At 39.7% G+C, this 21,082-nt stretch overlaps 1 protein-coding gene across 1 annotated transcript in view; it reads left to right on the top strand.

The window, feature by feature from the left end:
* The first annotated feature begins 3,490 nt into the window (after nucleotides 1–3,490).
* ppip5k1b (diphosphoinositol pentakisphosphate kinase 1b) overlaps nucleotides 3,491–21,082 on the top strand; it is a 69,154-nt gene continuing 51,562 nt past the window's right edge. Inside the window, exons 1-3 of the mRNA XM_084735080.1 lie at nucleotides 3,491–3,780; nucleotides 17,121–17,717; nucleotides 20,468–20,663. Of these exons, the coding sequence (XP_084591206.1) occupies nucleotides 17,526–17,717; nucleotides 20,468–20,663 (388 nt within the window). The 5' untranslated portion in view covers nucleotides 3,491–3,780; nucleotides 17,121–17,525. The remainder of the gene's footprint in view (nucleotides 3,781–17,120; nucleotides 17,718–20,467; nucleotides 20,664–21,082) is intronic.

The raw sequence follows: 21,082 nt of genomic DNA, 5'->3' as shown, positions 1-21,082 counted from the left end.
ACAGGAGCAGTTTTGTACAAAGATCAATCTCAGTTTCGGTAAAGGTGGTAGAGTTTATGAGTCATGGCAACGGCGAATACCTTCCCCTTTTTCAGGAAGCCTGTGGGAGAAAGTGAGCGAGAGAGGCAGAGGAAGAGAGAGAGTAACACAGAGAGACACTTGATGAACCCGTTCACCTCTTTATCCATCATTAGTGACTGTGCACACTCTGCATCCATCCATGGAAACTGCATGAAGGAAGCAGTCCTGTTTTTTTAAAATGTATATTTGGGTATGGAGCTAAATTGGTCACAGTGCACACATTTTAACTAGCTCTTCTCTATAGGTGTCTATGCTAATTTGACTGCTGATAAGTCTAATGTACAGGACTGCACACTTTAAATAGACCTTTTCACCTCCGTTTCCTCTCCGTTTCTGTCTCTTTGCGAGCCGAACATTCCTTAAAGAGGACAAGGACGTGTTTGTCAGCAGGCTTTTAAAACCCAGGATGGCCATCAGTGATAGTGTGCCCATTGAATCAGTGAAGACAGGGCGCTTCAGAAAGCATTTAGATTTTTTTTTTTTCAATGCATTACATAATTCACGTGTTTAAAAAAAGAGATTTTTTGGATGCAGGATAGGTGGTGAGAGAGAGAAGATGAGGAGAGGGAGGGAGAGGTGGTTACTGGTTTTTTAGCGAACACTACTTCCTTATGTTGAAGCACAGACTGACTTCTCATGTCCCGCTGTATGATGGGGGCAAAGCGCTCCGCATTTTCTTGACAGGTTGCCAGACTCACATCAGCCACACCGGGCTGTCTGGCCGGGACCAGCGCCGGTCTGATGCTGGGAACGGCTCAATGGGAAGCAAAGGCAACTGTGGGATTATTGAAGTCTATGTAAGGCTTGTTTCATACCTCAGCTGACTGTGTGTGGTTCCTGTGTGAGGCAGCAGGGCGTGATGAATAATTTTAACTAATGAAATTAAATGTCTGTAGGCTATGTGTTATAACCCTTAAAGGTGGAGCAAGCAATTCTGGAGAAAGATAGTCGAGTGTTGAGAGGCTCGTACCAACCTGGGAATGATACTCAACAGTCATTTTTTCTCCAGGATCACTTACTTTACCCTTAAACGATACAGATACTTCTATTTAGTTTAGGTCCACAATAAATGCCACATAAAAGTCCAGTGTGTAAGCTTTTAGAGCAGGAGTTTTCAACTTTTTGTGTCTGAAGGCCTCCACACATGATCAGCAGTATAACTGCTATGTGCTACTTTTACCTTCTTTGCCAGCGACTTTTCAAAGTGCAACCAATGAGATAACAGCTGAGTGTGATGATGCAGCCAGAAGTGACCATCGATGTATGGACAAGCAGAGGAGTTAGACAGGGATGGTGGAGTCTCGAAGGGAAACCTGGACGCATGAAACATCTTGTAAGAGTGATCATTTGTACAACATATGAATGAAGAAACACCGTGTCCAAATCTTGCAGGTTGCCCCTCTAGACACGACTGTGACTGATGTAAGGCAACATTAAAAAGACACTACAATCTCGCTAGTAAACATAATGCATGGTGAAATGTCAGCAGTCAGATCGGGCTATGAGATTTGTGAATCATAGTTTATGAACCTAGCTAAATCCAATGCTAAAGTTAGCCTAGCCGTTTGTATACCAGGCACACATGGCACCCTACCTTGCGGTGAGTCTGTCTCTTATCATGTGAAAGCCTCTTAAGGCATAGCAAAGGGTAAGTCTGAAGGCACACCTGTATTCACAGGCAAAGTTCCTGGAGCATGGGCAGACAAAAAAACAAGGTGTCAATCAATGAGAGCTTTCGATGTGTCACACTGTAGTAATGACCCACACTGACATTTGGGAACCACTGGTTTAGAGGGATCTACAGGCAGAGCATGGCAGAAATGGAATATAATATTCATATGTTTGTTTTAAGTATGTGTGTAATCGTGAAAATAGGAACCACTGCATTTCTGTTACCTTAGAATGGGCCCTTTATATCTAGAGAGGGAGCAGGTCTTCTTTCACGATGTCCGCCATGTTGTTTTTTCTACAGTAAACCAGAATGGACAAACCAAACCCTGGCTCTGGAAACGGTCTTTTGCATTTTTCACAGCCACCATAGTTTCTTCTACACACTTGGAAGGGGAGGGTCAGGCGAGTGGTATTAATTTGACTGCAATCTACAACTTCACCACTAGATGCCACTAAATCTTCCACACTGGACCTTTGAAGTTGCTATAATCAATGATTTCTATATCAATAATACATTACACATAACGGTGATATTCTGTTTTCATGATCTTACTGAAAATACAAAACTAAGAAAAAAAAAACTTGTTGGTTGCAATAATAAAATATATATATCTCACAACAGACTATTAGTTGACGTCCTCTGAAAGCCTTTCCCCTGACATGTCTTGCACTTTGCTCCTTCATTAACATGAGGTATATTGAAGTGTGTGGGAGAGCTGCAGGCTACAGCCTTTATATTCCACCCAAGGGAAGGATTGTGAAATATTACTGAACCAGCAGAATCACTTTACATAATGGACAGTTCCTCAGACAATGAGAAATATAAATGGCCCATATACAGTCTGTGGTTTTGTATTCTGCAAATTAATTAATGTTCTGCGACCTCTGGGCACTAAGTATGAAAAGGAGGAAAGGCAAAGGAGGTAATTAAACCTCAGCTGAGCTGTGACACAAGTTTATAAATGATCCTTTTCATTTAAATAGACAAAAGCAATGGAGAAACCAATTTCATATAAAGAGGGAGTACAAGGGGGAGATCAGGTCGTGTTACAGTTGCTCCAATTTAAGAATAGACAAGCAAAGAGAAATTATGGGAAAATAGACAATAAGAAGTGTGTTAAAAATCTGTGCATTTTACTACAATATATAAATATATGTTCCTTTTACTAGAACATATAAAAATAATATATAGAGAGACAGTAGTCTATAGTAGTGGGATTAATTAACAATTAATTTCATCTGTACTGTAAAGTAACCAGTAATACTGTCACCAGATCAGTGTACTGAGGCTAATATATACTGGGCTTAAAGTAATAAAGCAGAAAATGGGAGTACTCAATTATACAATACTATATGTTACCATCAAATACCATTTAGTATGTAGTTATATTTCCTTACTCTTTAAAGTTAGCTGTTTATTAACCAATTAAACTACTGTATGATGTTTCTATGTGCATTATTGGCACACTGTATATTATATGTAGAATAAGGCATACATATTTTACTTACTTGTTATTATGTTACATATTATTGTCATAATATCATTGTTATATTATATTTTTTGTTCGAAACTGTAATCTATCTATCTATCTATCTATCTATCTATCTATCTATCTATCTATCTATCTATCTATCTATCTATCTATCTATCTATCAAGCATCTGTTGCACAAAAACATCCCTCTATCGGTCATTGAAGCGCGCAGTGCTGCAATACACCACTATGACCGCTAGATGGCAGTGATGGCGCAGCTTTAAAAAAAGTAAACTTCACATAAAAAAACAAAAAAGGTGAAGAAAAAGAAAAGGAAGGAAGCGGCAGCAGCAGCAGGCGGCAGCAGCAGCAGCAGCTAATCGCCTCCAATGACCGGACATGAACTTTAAGGTGTAGCTCACAACTTTACCGAGAGTTAAAAAAAAAAAAAAAAAAATCTGAAGTCAGGCCGCGGCAGCAGCTTCCCTTTCAGTCTGCTCGCTGAGGGGAAACAAGGAAGTGAACAGCTGACTGACTTCCAGTCGTTTTCCGCCGGTAAGTCCCGTTCATTTCAGCGCTTTCTACTTCTCCTCGCGGCGTGGCTTTCAGTCCTGTGACAGACGAAAGTTGGATTTTGCGGTTTTGTCGGTGGAAACGGAGAAAATCAGGCAAGGTTTTTACCGTTTTTGTAACTTGATTGCGTCCGTGCGCTGAACAGGCCGACGCAGTGATTCATTTATGTCTGTTTTGTGCGGTTTTATTCCTCCCACAGCAGCTGCTCCTTACTACTAAACCCCCGAGTGACTCATTCATTGTGTTTTTTAGTGATTTGAGACGCAGGATGTGGCTTTAAAGAGGCAGCTGGACACCTGTAGTGTTTGGTCCTGATAAAGTCTGTTAACAACCAAGAGAGCAGGAATATTTCATCAGTTTGATTGACTCAGCTATTAAAGCTGTTTGTGACCTTAGTGTTTCAACAAAGTGACTGAGACTGGAAGTGTTGACATATTGTGTGTGTGTGTGTGTGTGTGTGTGTGTGTGTGTGTGGCTGCAGAGTGTGGGAAAATGTGTCCTTCCTTCATAATCTGTCACGCTCCCTGAGAATTTATATTGTGAAACTATTATTAATAGTCTGTACAGCTGCAAACACAAATAATTGATTATTAAATTAATTTTCAAGTATTCTGATAATTGATTAATTGTTTTGAATCCTTTTTTTCATAAGAAATGACCAAATTCTCTGATTTAAGCTTCTCAAATGTGAATATTTTATGGTTTCTTCACTCTTCTCTGACAGAAAAAGCAAAATCTTTGTGTTTTGGACAAAAGTAGACATATGAGCGCATCAACTTTGACTTTGGAAAACAGTGATCAACACTCTTCACCATTTTATGACATTATTTGAACCAGATCTCTAATCGATTAATAGATAGTTGCAGCCCTAATAGTTTGGTTTATAAACTGTCAGAAATTAGTGAAGAAATGGCCAAAGTATATCATCAGTCCAAAAATACCAAATTATTATATAAGACTATTTAAAGCAGGGAGTTCTCACCACTGAGAAACCTGAACAGATAATAATAATAATGATCGATTATCAACATAGATGCTTTGGGCTGCAACTAAACAACTGAACAGTTTTCATTATAGATTAATCCACTGGTTATTTTTGAGCTTACTCATTTAGTCTATAAAATGTCAAAGAGACGTCTTCAGATTGCTTCTTTTGTCTAAAACCCAAAGATTCTTCATTTACCATCATGAGTGACAAAGATAAAAATCAAATCCTCAGATTTGGACACAAATGCAGTTGAAGTCATATTTATATTCACACAGTCACATTTATCATCAGAATAGTTGCCAGTTAATTTTCTTTTGATCTACTAATTGACAAAAGAAAAAGAAAGACATGCAGACATGCAACAAGAAAAACATGACAGAAATTTATTACAGGGTTCAACAGTGAAGGTTGCCATTGACAACTAATTCTTGTTCTCTGGTTGCTGTCACTTTTTAACGTATGAAAACAGGGACGGCAAACAGCATTTTTAATGTGAATGAGCATTAGTGTGTTTACTCATGATTTTGAGCAAATTGTTTTGTTGTTGTTCTGAGTTTGACTGATTCATCCATGTGCAAATTGATTCAACCAGAAGAACCAGATGAACCTGAACGCAAAATAAAAAAGGAAATGTGTGAAATCTTGGGAATAGAAGTATACCTGCGTCTTTCAGCGCATCCGACAGAACCACAGGCCAATGTTAAAATGCTTTTGCACATTCTTTTATGTCACATTTTCATTATTACACTGACGTATAACTGCATCTACTCAAAACATGAGGTGGCTAAAAATGCAACCATATTTTCAGTTTCGGCAACCAATAGCTGATGTCTGGTCGCGAGCCTGGTTAGTTAGTGTAGAGCCCCGTATCACAACATGGTGGTAAAGTCCATGTAGTCATTTATCTGAGAGACAGTTCCCTGTGAACCCTGGTGATTTATGACCGCATCATGACAGTATTTCCGCCATGTGAATGAGTAAAAAAAAAAAAAACGGCTAAACAACGTGCCAAAAACCTCAAACACTGTAGCTGAAAGAACAGGAAATGGAACAAACCATGAAAAAGTGGTCACTGGTCATTAAATAGGTTATTTTATTTTCAGACATTGCATTCTATGACTTATTTATGCCTGATTTCCTTAATCGGACAAGACAAAATGACCTAAATGAAGTATGATCAGTGCATACAGACTCACTAAGCCCTGCTGTATTTACTGCTATGATCTCTGCTTCCTCCTAACTTCTCATTCTAATTTTAGCTTGTTATGATGTTAAAATTGTCAACTTCGTTCCATATTTTACTAGGAATCCCATCTCCTGTATCTGATATCCACTCCACTTGTTTATCCTGTGTTGTTGCTGTTTCATCTCTGTATTATCTGCTGCTGCAGCCGCCCAGATTCTCCCGTGGGACCCATTATGGTTTCATTTAACTGTAACGCTGTATAAAAGTTATTCATCAGTAACTTAGAAGCAAGCGAATAAAGCCATGTATCTCTCAGCGCTCCATAAATCATCTTGTAAACTCGGTAGAGGTTTCATCTCCGACCCACAGTGAGAAATGTTTGTGCTGATGAGTTAGAAATAATGGGCCTGTTCTGCAGGGCCTGCGGTTCACCGGCAGGCCTATTATGGCCTCTGTTTTCAGTAATGACGGCAGTTTGTATTTGCAAACAAAGCTAATTTCTGGAGTGCTTGGCGCATAATGAATTTACATGCTCGTAGAGGTGGTTGTAACTGCTGTTCCACTGGTAGTTGTGTCCTGATAACATCACCGGCGTGTTATCTGACCCTCGGGGCTGATACGGTTTCAGGGCTGACGTTAGCGGCCACCAGCCTCGATAGCTTTGTGCGCCGGAGCAGTGAGTTTTATTGAACATGATGATTAACAAGTTTCATAAATGATTTAGTCCTAAACTCTGTTCAGATAACAAGCTGCTCACTTGATCAATCATCCTTAACCTGATTGAAAAGTTGTGATATTGAGCTTAGAGTTTTTTCACAATAAAGGATGTGATCACAATACGTCATTTCCTCTTTATCTTGTCTAGAAATGAAATATTTCTTGATTGAAATCATTGTAGAGCTGCAGCGATTTAATAAATCAATCGTCACATATTTTGTGAATCAGTCAATCAGTTTGAGTAATTTTTTAAGAAAAAAAAACAAACCTTTTTTTTGACGTGCACAGAGTAGTTCTCACTCTCTGTGAAGCATCTAATCTGCCAGAAACACAAATGAAGAAGAAGTAGTCCTCCTGTTAAAACAAACTTTTCCAGCAGTTTTTGATTTGGTCGATAGTTTGGTGGATTTTAGCTTTGTTTGACTACTGAGGCGTTCAAACAAAACACACCAGATTTGTCTTTCTGCTGCCATGTTTCTGTCCCTCCTGGAAACTCGTCACTAACAAGCACAAAGTGAATTTATTCAAACCAGAGAGAAACAATCGAATTAAGCTTTTTACATGGTTATTAGACGCCAATATTTTCCTATGGAATAGATAATCAAAAGTTTACACCATCCATCTCAACCTGTTTGAAAGTTGCTCGTGGTTGGGTCAGACTGGGCCAGTCTCTTGTCATTGAAATGGTTACATGAGGCATTTTTATTCTGATGGAGCTATTAGGTCCATGCAAATGCATGAGTCCATAATTGACAGACAGCCTGTTGCCATTTGCACAGTGTGTCATGATGTTTCTCATTTGCAATCTTATCAGAGAAATGATGGTGAATAGGAGCTAATGACCAGCTCCTCCCTCACTAGTCATAAACACAAGACACAGGCTTCCTGTGGCCGACAGTCTCAAAGGTTAAAAGCCTTTTACTGGAGCCGTGTTGTTGTTGATCTCCGGACCCACGGCGATGATGGAGGTGACTCATCCGTGGACGAGGGCCAACAGGTGGCAGCTGGGGATGTTTTTTAATCAGCTGCTTAATTTATTCACGGGCGATGCAGGCTTTTATTTATTTGATGAGAACAGTATGACTGGGAGGCAGGAGACAGATTTACACGATGATTTTGGCAGATTCTTCTGTGCGTCTCCTTTTTTTTCCCTTCCTTCTGTTTTGTCCTCGATGAAAGGGACATTAAGTCGTTTATGACTTTGATCGACCCCCATTTGCATCCAAAAAAAGACAACATCTCAACTGAGCCTTGGTGGCACAGTTTGCTTCTCTGAAATGCAAGTCATTATTAAGCGATCATGGTTTACAGTAGGGGGGATGCCATCTCCCTTGTTAGCAAAATGACCAAAATGCATCTCTCTTGTAAACTTGCCATCCCTCCTCTCCATCCCCTCGTCCTGTCTGCCTGCTCATTGATCATTTTCTGACTGAGGTTTGTGCAGGGTTGTATCTATGCTTTGTATCTATTTTATTAAAATATTCTTGTTTAAAAAATACAAAGCCAAAAGAGTAATTTATGACTCTGCTTGCAAGTTGCAGGAGAACAAAACGAACCAGGTCCATCCCTCGTATTAAAAATTAACAGATTTCCTTCTGATGGTAAATGTATACTGTGTAAAGCAGTAGCACAAGTAGAAAAACAGTCATGAAATAAAGCAACTGACTCCCTAATGGCAGTTATACTGTAATATCTATCTATGTATATCTAAAGTTTGCTAAAATTAGCCATCGTAATCTACATGTCATACTAGCCGAGGCTGTAGCTGCAAAACCCCTGAGTGTGTTGGTTTGAGAACCGGAGCGTTTTATTGCTTATAAATTCAAGAGAATGACTGTATAAACTCATTTTTCAAAGGTTATATAGTCTTATATTAAAGGGGTTCTCCAGTGGCTTAGCGACACGCTTCCATGGAGTTGAGCGAGACAGATTTAAAAAACAAAATGGTTAAAAGTTGGCAGAAGAATCTAAGAGTCACTGCTTTGGGTCATGCTCAAAAAATTGCTGGATTCTACTTTTTCCATAATGCAATTCCATTGTTTTGTTTGTTTTTTTAGACTACTTGACTGGTAAATATTCACCACCCCATCAAAAGCTCATTCTGAAGTAACTCTGACATTATCAGGGTTATTTTCTTAGGACATTTAGACTTCAGAGAGTCCCGTCTAGACATTTAGACATTATACAACTGTTTTCATAGACTGTGTAAAACTTCTCATAAATGTGTAAACGGATGTTTATGTGTTATAGCAGCGGAGAGCCTCTTTGAATCGATCAGTTGTATAATAACTTAAACCAATATAAAGCATTATGATTCACATCAAAAACAAAGAATTTAATAAACATGCCATCTTTCCATACTTCTTTAAAAAATTTGGAGGGCTTTTTATGCCTGTAATGATAGGAGAGCTGAAGATATGTAGGGAGAGAGTCGGGGGAATGACGAGCTGCAAAGGGCTGTAGGTGGGAATCAAACCCACAGCCGCTGCAAAAGACTCACAGCCTCAGTACACGGGGCGAACACTCGACCAACTGAGCTTCTCGTGTTTGATAGTTGGATAAGTTTATGGACATATTCAAAATTTTGAGTTAAGTGAGGGTTGGCTGTGGCGGAGGAGGTAGTGCGGCTCGTCCACTGATCACAGGGTTGGTGGTCGAAGTATCCTTGGGCAGGACACTGATGACTTGGCAGCAAAAACCTTGTAAAGTACTTTGGATAAAAGCATTACATAAATGTAGCATTTGTACAGTAAAAATAGATTTATCATTTACAAAACTTATCCCAAATAAAGCTGACACTTGTTTGAAACGGCTGTTAAAACCAGTAGAACAACTGAATTTCATTAATGTTGTATTTTTAGGACATGGCTTGGATATACAGACTCAGCAAATTCCAGAAAACTTACAAAGGATCATAAACCTGTTGTTCGGTTTCATTTTATCAGTGTCCTCTTGATCTGTATAATGGTGGCAAAGTTTGGGAAGACCCACCATGAAACCTCCAATATGCAAATCAAGGTGGTGGAGGAATTGAATTTCTCGGAGAATGCTGCTTCGGAGCACAGCGTACCTGGTGGAATTATAATAGCATGCAAAGTTTAACAAACAGTCGTGTTGAGTCATGTGTGAATGACATGACAGCAGCTGAATTCACTGCTGAAAGTTATTTTAATCACTGAAGTCACCTGATTCAGAGTCAGCTGGAATGAAATTTGCATGAGTAGAAACATAGTGTCTTGCTTATGTGCCTAAACCAACATTTTTTTTCATGAAGTGTGCGGTGTTGTCAGCTGAAGGCCGTGTCCTTGTTGTAGTAAAGACCCAGAATAAACTCGGGCTCAGCAGCGCTCAGTCACAGCAGCTATAGGTATTTATTTACGAGTTTAGCCCTGTTAGTGTTCTTCGACCCCGAGCCAGCAACACGGGCTTCCGCTGAGTTTAGTGCGGCCTGTCGTCGCCTCTGAGGTTAGTAATGATGAGTTATCTTTGGGTGGTGTAACTGGCCCATGGCACCCAACACCCGTGCCTTGGCTCCACCCCTCAGTTTCTGTTTCGTGACCCCCCCCCCCCCCCTTCGCAGGAGAGGACACTGTTATTTCTGGGTACCAAGGTTAGGCTGGGTCACATGTGAGATTTGTTGGAGGTATGTCCTGGCAGAAAGACCAGGACACAGGAAGTGTGCTCTTTAGTGGCCAGAACATTCAACAGTGTCAGAGAAATAATCTCCGTATGCGAGTGGAAGTGACTTTAACCTTAACACCTACCATCTGGAGTGTCCACAGTATCTCATAGGTGCTTTATTCTAGGGCTATATTGATATTATATTGACATCATGAAATGAGAGATGATATTGTTTTAGATTTTAGATTTATTGTGTTATAGCATAAGTGTTGTTACCTCCTGGTTTAAACGGCTGCATTACAGTAAAGTAATTTAATTTTCTAAACTTACCAGACTGTTCTGGTAACTCAGTGTTATTATATTGTGAAAGCACCAATAACAATCCCTATAATACTGTTGTAATATCAATCAATATCAAGCTATTTGGTTTACAGTAATTTTTCATGACTTTGGCAATCAGTTTGTTCCGTCTTAATATTATTGTTGTCTAAAATGCATCAGTGTATAACCTACAGTAGACTCTGGTCAAGTCAGTGTCAGTAAGTAATGTACAGGTCTGGACAGGGTCAGCAACATGTTTTAGCCACTTAATAAAAAGGCCCAGCTGAAAAAAAGCACTGTTAATTTAAGTGCATGCTATACTTGCACTTTTGTGCACTTTGGCGTCCAACAGCCTTTTGCAACAGGAAACCATCGTTAAATAAGCCAAATATCGCTCTGTGTCTCTCAAGTCGACTTCAATGGTGAAATCGATAAATTTTCCATACCTTAAACACAGAAGCTGCTGGTCTGCTGCTGCCTTGATGTTTTAGTTTGTTAGTTTTTTGTTATTGTGTGACTTCGGTGAATCCAAACCAACTTTTTAAAACACCAAAGTCACACCATAACACAAACAAACTAAACAATTAAGGCAGCGGTAGACCAGCAAGTGCCGTCTTCTGCAAGGTGAAATGATTGTTTTTGCCAATGTAGTCAGGTTGAGCAAGAGAGAGAGTGGTTTTGGGCTTATATAACAACAGTTTCCTGTTGCAAAAGGCTATCTGATGGCATGGTTAAGCAGTGAAAATATCCTAAATATAGCATACACTTGAACTGATTTTTTAATTTATTCATTTTAGGTGGTTAAAACATATTTTTCTGCTGGCCCTGTCCACAGCGGTACATACTTAGCATCCTTGCTGGCCCTCTTCTCCACTTCTTCAAACTTGGGACGTGTCGACCGGCATCTACTGTAGGTAACGCACTCAACGTCGCCAAGTACCTCATACGACCCCACTTCAAATAATCAGAACTATCCGTTTTAAAGTATGACTCGCTATCAGAGCGGTAGGAGCGCTGTGTCAGTCATTTTCAAGGAGACAGACACAGATACAGCAGACACATTCCTTTATGTGCTATGTCTGTGTTCCTTTGTCCTTTTGAATAACATTATCTACATTACTAATAATGCTTTTAAATTAAAGTACAGTTTATTCTTCCCCAGGGACCCCCGTTTTATGTTAAATATTTTGGTAGGATGAGAGTTAAATAAGTTCTTCCAGTCATTCTAAGACTGCGTGGAGCGCACAGTCGCCTTGTGGTATGTTGTGATATGATCTACCCATCTGTTTCTGGAGGCTTTTCCCCTCGAGTCAGCTGTTTGTCATGGGTGGTGGAGGGGTCAGGGTGGCTGCGGCGGCGGTGTTTGAAAGGGGGGGTGCTAGGATGCACTGATGAGAGGCACACAAACTGGTTTTGGCCACATCGACTGCTTGTGGACTCACAACAGTAGCAAGTTTCGTCTTCTAGTTTGGCGTCATTTCACACCTCGCTCGTGGGCTTAGGCTCAGTTACGAGGGAATGACATAACAGCTTTGTTTCTTTATTCTCTGGTATCGGATCAGATAACAGATAAGCCAAGCAGTGACCGCGCACACCCATTATGTTGAACCACGAGGGCTGCAAATGTTTGCTGAAATTTGGCAGCTGTTAATTGTTTGATTTTTTTAGTAAGAGAACTATGTCCTCATGATTATAAAGCTGCACCGACATCTTTTGTTTTGGTGTGTGGGTTATAATTTTGCAGTCATATCATCTTTTCTCTTTAACTTCCAGGCGTGACACAGAGACACCATGGGAATGTCAAAATAAAGGCGCATCTTAATTTTATTGTGCCTCTGAATTCAGCAGATGCATCAGTTGCATTGTAAATTTTTTCTTGACTTGTAGTATTAGGAGTAATAGCTATATTTTAGTGGTGTATTTCTTAGAATACTGCTCACGAAGTAATACAGCAGCAGAAACACCAAAACAAATCTTTCCTACTGGGTGGTAACCGGAGAGCCAAGTTAAGAGGATGGGCTCAAGCTCCATTGTTTGATTTCAGACCATCATCACAGCAAAGACAATGACAACAAGCAGCAGCTCTCTTTGTTCCACTTCTCAAAACGCCTTTGTGCAAAACACCCCGGGAAGTGTCGATTCAAAAACGATTGCAGAAACAACTTCAGTGTTGCATCAGGATGTTGTGAAGGCGGCTGACGAGCAACAACAGCCTTGAACTGTATCGAGAGAACATTAAACAAACCCAGACAGAATGAGATATTTTTCATTAGGATCCAGGAGCTGATGATAATACATTAAAATAAAACTATAATAAAGCAATGTACATAGGGTCGAATGATTTTGATAAAATATCTAATTGCGATTATTTTGTCTGAGATTGTAATTGCGATATGGTTTGCAAGATTTTTTTCTCAAGTCTGTAGAAGATGATGTGCAGGAAAGGACATTTTTTCACTAAAATAATATCAAGATATTTTAGGATAGTGTTGCCATATTCTTAATATTTTCATCGCTGTTTTTTTGACTCTTCTCGTACGCAACTGGGTGTTTCTGCTTAAGAAGATGAAATATTTGTTTTATCAATCCCTTTTGTAATTACGGTCTTCCCGCACGTCTTCTTCTATGTTACCGCGGTTTGTTGTACATCTTTTCTAACCGAAACACTTCCATACAACTGAAGTCACTCCCCTTATTGGAATGAACTCCTCCACCGCAGAGTCATTAGTGATGTTACTTTCACTTTCAGCCGTGTTTTGTTGCCGTGCCTGACAGCATGCCATTATGTCAGAAAGTTGGAATATTGCCATCATCACAGGATGATTTAAAAAAAAAAATTATATTCATATTATCTTGAACTCTGTACTGTTTTATATTATCTGAGATGTTGTACTGCAGCTTTTCTAAACTGCCTTTTTAGTAGCACTGCATGATCTGGTAAAAAAAAGTAATTTTATTATTTTGAAATTGCAACATGTGCGTTACAATTTTAATTTTCACTGAAAAAAGAAGCTATTAAAATCATGATGCTGTGACTTTTGTTCAGGTCAAACATGTTTTATTTAATCTGGAGAACAAGACTATTTAGGCCAGAACATCTATGCAGCACTACAGTACCTTAGTTTACCTTGGTTCTGAGATTTGGGTATTGCACTTGGCCATACTGTGATTTTGATAATTAATTTAGAATCATGCAGTGTGCACAGAACTGTGTTTGTGTTCCTGCAAAATGGTAAAAATGCTGTGTGGCAGTGGACTATTTAAAAAAAAAAAGGCACATAAAGTCTGAATGGATTCATCTCATGTGAGTAAGTGTTTGTCATGGACTCTTGTGGGTGGCATTATTGGTCACAGCAGAGAATTCTTGTTTCAGTGGTTTGAGTTAGCCCCGCCCCTGTACTGTAGCCACGCGCCCTTCACAAATCATCGCCTGTTTGTTTTAGGCACTTTTGGAATCATCACTGGTGTCTGCCAACTTTCATAACTCATGAATCATTTGTGGTAGACTCTTCTGGAAGCTCCTTTCTATTCGGTGAAGGCTCATACTTAAGCCACGTCCTCTTTTATAACTCATAAACCGCTTTGTCATCGAAAGTTCCTGTTTTAATTGGTGTGACTTGGTCCAACCCCTTTTGTTTTATCCATGGAGGTTGTGTGTGTTTGCAGACATGCATGTATGCACGTACGTATGTTGCAATTGCTGGTCGCAGCTGTTGTATATAGATAAAAGTACATTTTTCATCAAAAGAATGAATATGCATGATGTCTCTGAAAAGAAAAGAAGGAACACAGAATGGGATTTGTGACCACAGGGTTGAATCCTTGAAAAAACTGTGCAGGGAAAGTGAGTTAACAAGTAGCTTATGATTTGATTTGATATATTTTAGGATACACAGCTAGAGACGATATCGCAGAGGGTAACATTTGTAGTTATGATTGAACAATTAGGGTAAAAAAGACATGAGGACAGACAGACTGAGTCCGTTAAGGATGTATCATGAGTGGCTCTGTCTGAAAAGTGAAATGCAAACCAGAGTAACGTGATCCACTTCAATGCACATACAGGACACAACAGAGGGCCCCGTCGTCATGGCAACGGCAAACACCAGTACGGGCTCTCGTAGAAAATGAAATGTGCTGAGTCAGCAGGAGGCTCACATGGAGCATCATCTCGCCCGCAGGAAATGTGACCCGGACACATGGTGGGAAAGCGGCACCAGCCTCCAGCCAAGTACTGGTTAAATGTGAAAGTGGCTTGTAGGTCTCTGATTTACTGTTGAGTGTGTCAGTAGATGGTACAGTACGCTCACATTTTAAAAAGTTGATTTTCCCCACCCTGGAGCCAGAATAGAAAGAGCTGAATTAAAGCCTGCAGCTGAATTCATCAAATGCTACAAGTGAGGCTTTGAACAGAAGTTCATGTTCACTCCTACTTGCAGATTTTGTACAGCTTGGATTTAAGAGCCTCAGAGGACTCTGAAGGTGAATAAAAGTAGATCCTAGTCTGATCATTGCTCTTTAAATGAAGAAAACAAGAATTAAAGGATGGATTAACGAAATGGTATCATGTATGCTGTTGAAGATGATAACTTACATATTGAGAAATAGACAAAATATGTTTGAGGAAGTCTGGAAAACTTTAATTATATTCCTCAAAAATGCAAGCTTTAGAGATGCCCTAACATAAGGCAACAATCTTATACTTTTCTCGTAAGATATACATAATCACCCTTGACATAATAGTGACATTGAGAATACTACCTAGAGTATAAAACTAAATTTATGTCTCATTTTTCATTTGTTTGTGGGTGTATATTTAGTTTGGTACTGCTTGATCTTTTATTAGTTATATGGTAGTGTTAGTCTTTTTTTGTGCGTTATTTGGCATGATCTGGGAAAGTGGGGAAGGGGAACACTGTGTCATTTGTGCTGATGAACTAAGAAACAATGTTTAACAAAAAAAAAGAAGAACAAAAAACAGCAGATCCCAGATAACTGTAGTACAGAAATAGAGGTGAGCAAACACCTTCTGACGCAAGTTCAGGAGTGATAAACAACACTATAATTATACATGTAGTTGATGAGCAGAATGGTTTTAATTAAATTAATTCAATTTTATGGGATATTTCAGTTATTTATTAAATGACAAGAACAAACCTGGCATTCATTTAATTAAAGTGACATTTTGCCACATTTTATGTAGATGTCCAATTAGTGCTGATGGTAAATGTAGTCAGCTGAAGTAAGTTGAGCTGCAGGTGACCTTTTGACGCCCTCGCCTTTGTTGCCGTGCATCACCACCTCAACTTGCTTTGCCCGGGGGCCGCTTTTACAAATTGACGGGAGGCCAGTTAATAAATAAATAGATAATAATGTTATTTATCAGCTAAGATCATAAATAAAATTTTCATGCAGTGCTAGCGGGAACACTGCACTGAAGCTAGCATGTTTTGACTTGCGATGGCGCCTGATCCTGATTTTAGTGACTTTGCATACAGCAGTTGCCACTTGGCAAATTAGTGATTTAGGAACGGTCTGAGGTAAATTGCCTCTTTTCATTTCCAACGATTCCAGTGTCACCCTGCTCGGAGGTTATGGGGGTGCGTGTTAATCATTTTAGTTTTGTTGTGAAATATGAAAATGGTTGGAGGGCCAGTTGGCAGCCTGTCAGGATCCAGATTTGGCCTGCAGGCTGCAAGTTGACTATCCCTGCTATAACTTTGGCTTAAGCATAACATTTGTTGACAGAAATGCTCATGTAGCGTTCCCCATGGGAACTGGAAATCCAAGCTGGAATAGCCTGTACGTCTTCCTTAACACAGACTACATGACTATGACAGCATTGGTACAGAAAGACCAACAGATTTTGCAGCAGTAGAACTCCCTTTTCTTGGTTGATTTAGTGCACATGGAGGAATGTGTTACTTCATCACCACACTGACTGGACATTCACATAAAACATAGTGAAATGTCCTTTAACTGTGCTCATCAATGTGGTGCTAAATTTTCTTTGTTATCTGTTTTTTCCAGCAATAGAAGTTCTGTCTTCTATCTTTTGTGATTATCTATTGATACAAATACCTAACATGACTGAAAACACTGTCTGTCTATGGATTAATCAGTGTTTAAACTACCATCATCCATAAATATTTCAATAGTCAACATACCAGAAATTCTTTCTCACCAGAAACCTGATTAAAATAGAATCTTCATGAGTGTTGCAATAACACAGTTTCCTCAGGAATCAATAGTTTTTTTTCTATTGTGCTACAGCTCTGACATTTATTTCACAAGAGGTGGATGTAGCAACACCGCATCAACAAGTGGAAGTATATTTATTGAAGCTGCACAGCTGTAACTGCCAAATGTTGCTTAACTTGTCAAGTTTTCCCTCTTTTGTGTATCTTAACTTTTTCCACCTGAAGGAGTTCTCTCAAACTATTTGCTCAACCAGTTTCTCCATGTCTGTGTTATCTTTTATTCCTACAGGGGAAGGAAAATGGTGCACAGATGTTGACTTTGGAGTTTGTTGTGTGAAGAAGCGTCTTCTGACCGGGACATGTTATCTCTCAAAGCCAGACCTCCTCTGTCCTGACACAGGGAGTTATACAACCAGGATCTGGACTATCTACCTCAACACACGTGAAGTCCACTCCCTCCTGTCTACCTCTAAGGACTTCAACCACTCTTTTTTTTCTACCTCAACACGCACTGTATGCACACGGACGCACGTAGCTGCTATCAGCCAGCTCAGAAACACCAGCAGACCCTTCACTTTATCGCCAGGCTTTCAGGTGTCAGTCATCTAGTGACGGTGTGACACAGCTGACTGTTTGTTCTTGCTCAGCTGTTCGAGGAGCCCCCCCAAGCGGCCATGTTCCACAGGGGTTTGTAATGTCCGAGCCCTGCAGCGGACCAGGATCAGCAGCAGCAGTTGCAGGGGAAGGACGGGGGGAGGGTCAAAGGGACGTTCCCCGTTTCGTGCTTGGCTGTGAAGATGATGAGCAGGACGTGGGCCAAATGGAGGCAGGCATGAAAAACGAGATGCATCGAGAGGAGGAGATGGAGGATGATGAAGATGAGTCGGTGAGTGACAGGTGTAATTACAGCTGATGTGGCAAAGTTTTCAGGTGAAGAGGGCGTGTCTTGTTGTTATAGGTGTTAAAGCCTTTTTTCCCCACAGTATCTTTATGTAGAATTATTTAGAACACCATGAAACGGAGCCTTTTACATTCATATAACATCCAGTAAAACCTCACATAAATCCACTTCATCATTTTATTGGACTTGTTTAAGTTGACACAAAACAAAAAGTGATATAGATAGAGACATAAATAGAGAAAATATGTATATGAAGATAAGTATCTTATATCGAGGAATAGCCTGAATGTATCAAGATATTATTTATGAGCCATATCGCCCGGTCCTATACAAAATATACAAGTATACTAGAGTATAGGTATAATGCATGCAAAATATAACATTTAGAAGAAAAAATTTCAAATTCTCAAGGTCAGAAATGGCATCGTCCAAAAAAATCAGTTGTCTGCACAATCATCTGTTAAATCTATATTCTGAAGTTTGTGTAAAACAGTAATAAATGTTTTCTGAGTTTATTACATCACAGATAAATGTGGTCATAACCTCCCAGTCATATTTGAATGATTTAAAAAAATGCCAATTATATTGAATAAGGTTTCAAAATTGTGGTAGGTGAATAAAACAAACTCAGTCACTGCCAGTTCTAAATGTTAGGCGCTCTAGTTTGTATACCCTGAAATACAAATTACATACTTTTTCTTGTTTCTTTTAATACGTACTGCAGCTGCCCTTACAAATGACGAACTGTTGCATGTATGCATACCTTTGGGACATACTATTTCCTCATATCATTTAGCCTTGAACTTTGACCCTCTCGCTCATGCACACATCAGAAAGGTGTGGGTTCAGAGTAGCCAGAAAAGCATGCTGGCTTGCATACTGCAAAACATAATTGGATGCAGTAGGGCATGCTGGTATTTTTGGCACACTGCTTTTGACATACTGTGTACCAGGACATATTAAATCTTTTTCTGGTGTACTCAAACTCAAATGACAACATCTGTCTTATCCAGTGAGCAGTGCTTGGTCTGCAAATATTTTTCCATAACAGTGCAATACATTTCTTTTGTGTGTAAAGCGAGCTGAGTTTTTAAATGCCTGTTTATTTTTTATTATAATAATGTTTCTGTGGATATAAGCCCAACAGGAAAAGTTTAGGAGCCAATAAGATTTTGTTTGGGAATTATCTTCTGGATTATAACTCTTCTCTCTTCCCAGAACATTTTAATGTTTCTGAATGGCCAAATACAGTGAAAAAATTTTTTTTGTGCATATGTCTGGAATGTTTTGTTGCATCAATTTAATTCCACCATGCACAGAATTAATAATAGCTTAATAATCGAACTGTATATTTACAGTGGAAAAAGGGGTTTTATTTTGGAACAGGAAGTTACGGCTTTGGCCATTCTGGGCCGTAAGAAATGAGCAGGCCTGGAAATTTTAAAGAGGAAAGTTTCACTTGGAATTGGATAGTGGAAAAAAAAATAGAGACAGAAATATACAAAGGCTGGCTTGAGAACAATGCAGCAGATAAACAACTTAAACTCATCTGGTCTGTTGTTTACTCCTGTAGCTATAAAAGGACTTTATGGTAGAGCTGTGTTTGCTGCTTGCTCACTTGCTATCATTTCCTTCTACTTTGTCTCTCACAGTATATGTCTCTGTTTTACTTTAACACTGTTGCCGTTTATCTGATGTGAGGTTGAGTGAGCAGGTCACAGTTCAGACATCAGCTGTCAACCACTGTGGTACAACAGTAAGCACTTTCTGACTCAGTAATGTGAGAATGAGTGTGAACAGTTTTCATCTGAGGAACCAAACACATTTTCTTATGAAGTTTTAGCTTACTGATAAAGAAAACAAAATTTCCCTGTTTGTAGTAACTAATAGTGAAATTTTCAATCTGTGAATCGATGATCTGATGATGAGAGTGCTGCATGGATGATAGACAGACACTGCCATCACTAGAGCCAAGCCAACAGAGGAAAGGCCATAATGTTCCCATTTTATGACATCTATAAAATGTATTAGTTCTTTGTTAGTGAGGCTCTCATTAGCATTTGGCTCAAAGTACATCTTGTTATTCTGATAGCATGGAAATGTTCAGTTCAAATGTGTACTTGATGTAAGATAGACGTCAATCAGCATGTTCAGATGTTACTAACCACTGGATGTTAAACTTGCAGCGCAGAATTTTTGCCTTCCCTCTCTGGCAGTGAGAGTAATTACACAAACACTATCGATGTGCGCATGACGTTTGCCTGCAGTTGTCCATCATGGGCTCAGTAGCCTATGCTTCGCCGTGCTGCAGCCAACTCTGCTGTTACAGTTGCTCCCCCCTTTAGCTGTGTCAAACCAATCATTACTGGTTGACAAGGACAGCACAGGAATGTCACCATGAAAAACAGATTTAAAACGCCTTTAAACATGGTGGCAGTAGGCTCAGTCAGCATTGTGAGAACTTGTTTGGCAAGGGCCTGAATGTAACGGACGTTCATTTAAATGTTAAACTCCTGCACTGCAGATTTAACCAAGCTTCAGATACAGATCACATGACACCTTAGGATCTAGAGAGAATTAATGTTAAGAATTAATTACAAAAGACAAGGCTGTAAAACTCTATCTGTGCTGCTATGTCATTGCATTGGCACATTTTTGTCAGTACCCTTGTCTCACTCATCATCTCCCTCCATCTCTCTCTTCTCTGCCTGCATCTTCCCTGTCCTCTCCTCCAGCCACCAGAGCGACAGATCGTGGTCGGCATATGTGCCATGATGAAGAAGTCCAAGTCGAAGCCCATGACTCAGATCCTGGAGCGCCTTTGCAAGTTTGACTACATCAACGTGGTCATCTTTCCCGAGGAGGTGATCCTGGAGGAGCCTGTGGAGAAATGGCCCCTCTGCGACTGCCTCATTTCCTTCCACTCCAAAGGTAAAATCAACAAAGAAGTTGAAAACGTCCTGTTGCGGGAGAGGAAACAATGATTGGGAGGTGGAGGGGAAATGTGGCCTGGCATTTTAATGCTGCAGAGAGGTGTGAGAGGTTTGGTAGCTTCACTGGCTACACCAGCTCCTCAAACTGGTATAACCAGTGGTTTACTCATACCTATGTGGACTTAGTTGTGCTTTGCCTAGCCGCCAGATAAGTCCTCATTTGATTTAAACTGTTCATATTAACCCTTGGTGTCCTGAAACTGCCAGAAATACCAGAAATCTATCCATAATCTTGCTTCAGATCTTAACTGAGGAATAGTAAATTATCTCTAAAACTGAGGAAAAAGATGCTAATCTCAAATATTAACAATCAAACGGTAATAAATAATCTGAATCTGTTCAGTAAATGCTCTGCGT

Source organism: Lutjanus erythropterus, chromosome 13, assembly GCF_056507025.1.
Source record: "Lutjanus erythropterus isolate fLutEry1 chromosome 13, fLutEry1.hap2, whole genome shotgun sequence".
Classification (NCBI taxonomy): domain Eukaryota; kingdom Metazoa; phylum Chordata; class Actinopteri; order Lutjaniformes; family Lutjanidae; genus Lutjanus; species Lutjanus erythropterus.
Note: the sequence above shows the minus strand (reverse complement) of the source record. Positions and strands in the feature narration are given on the sequence as shown.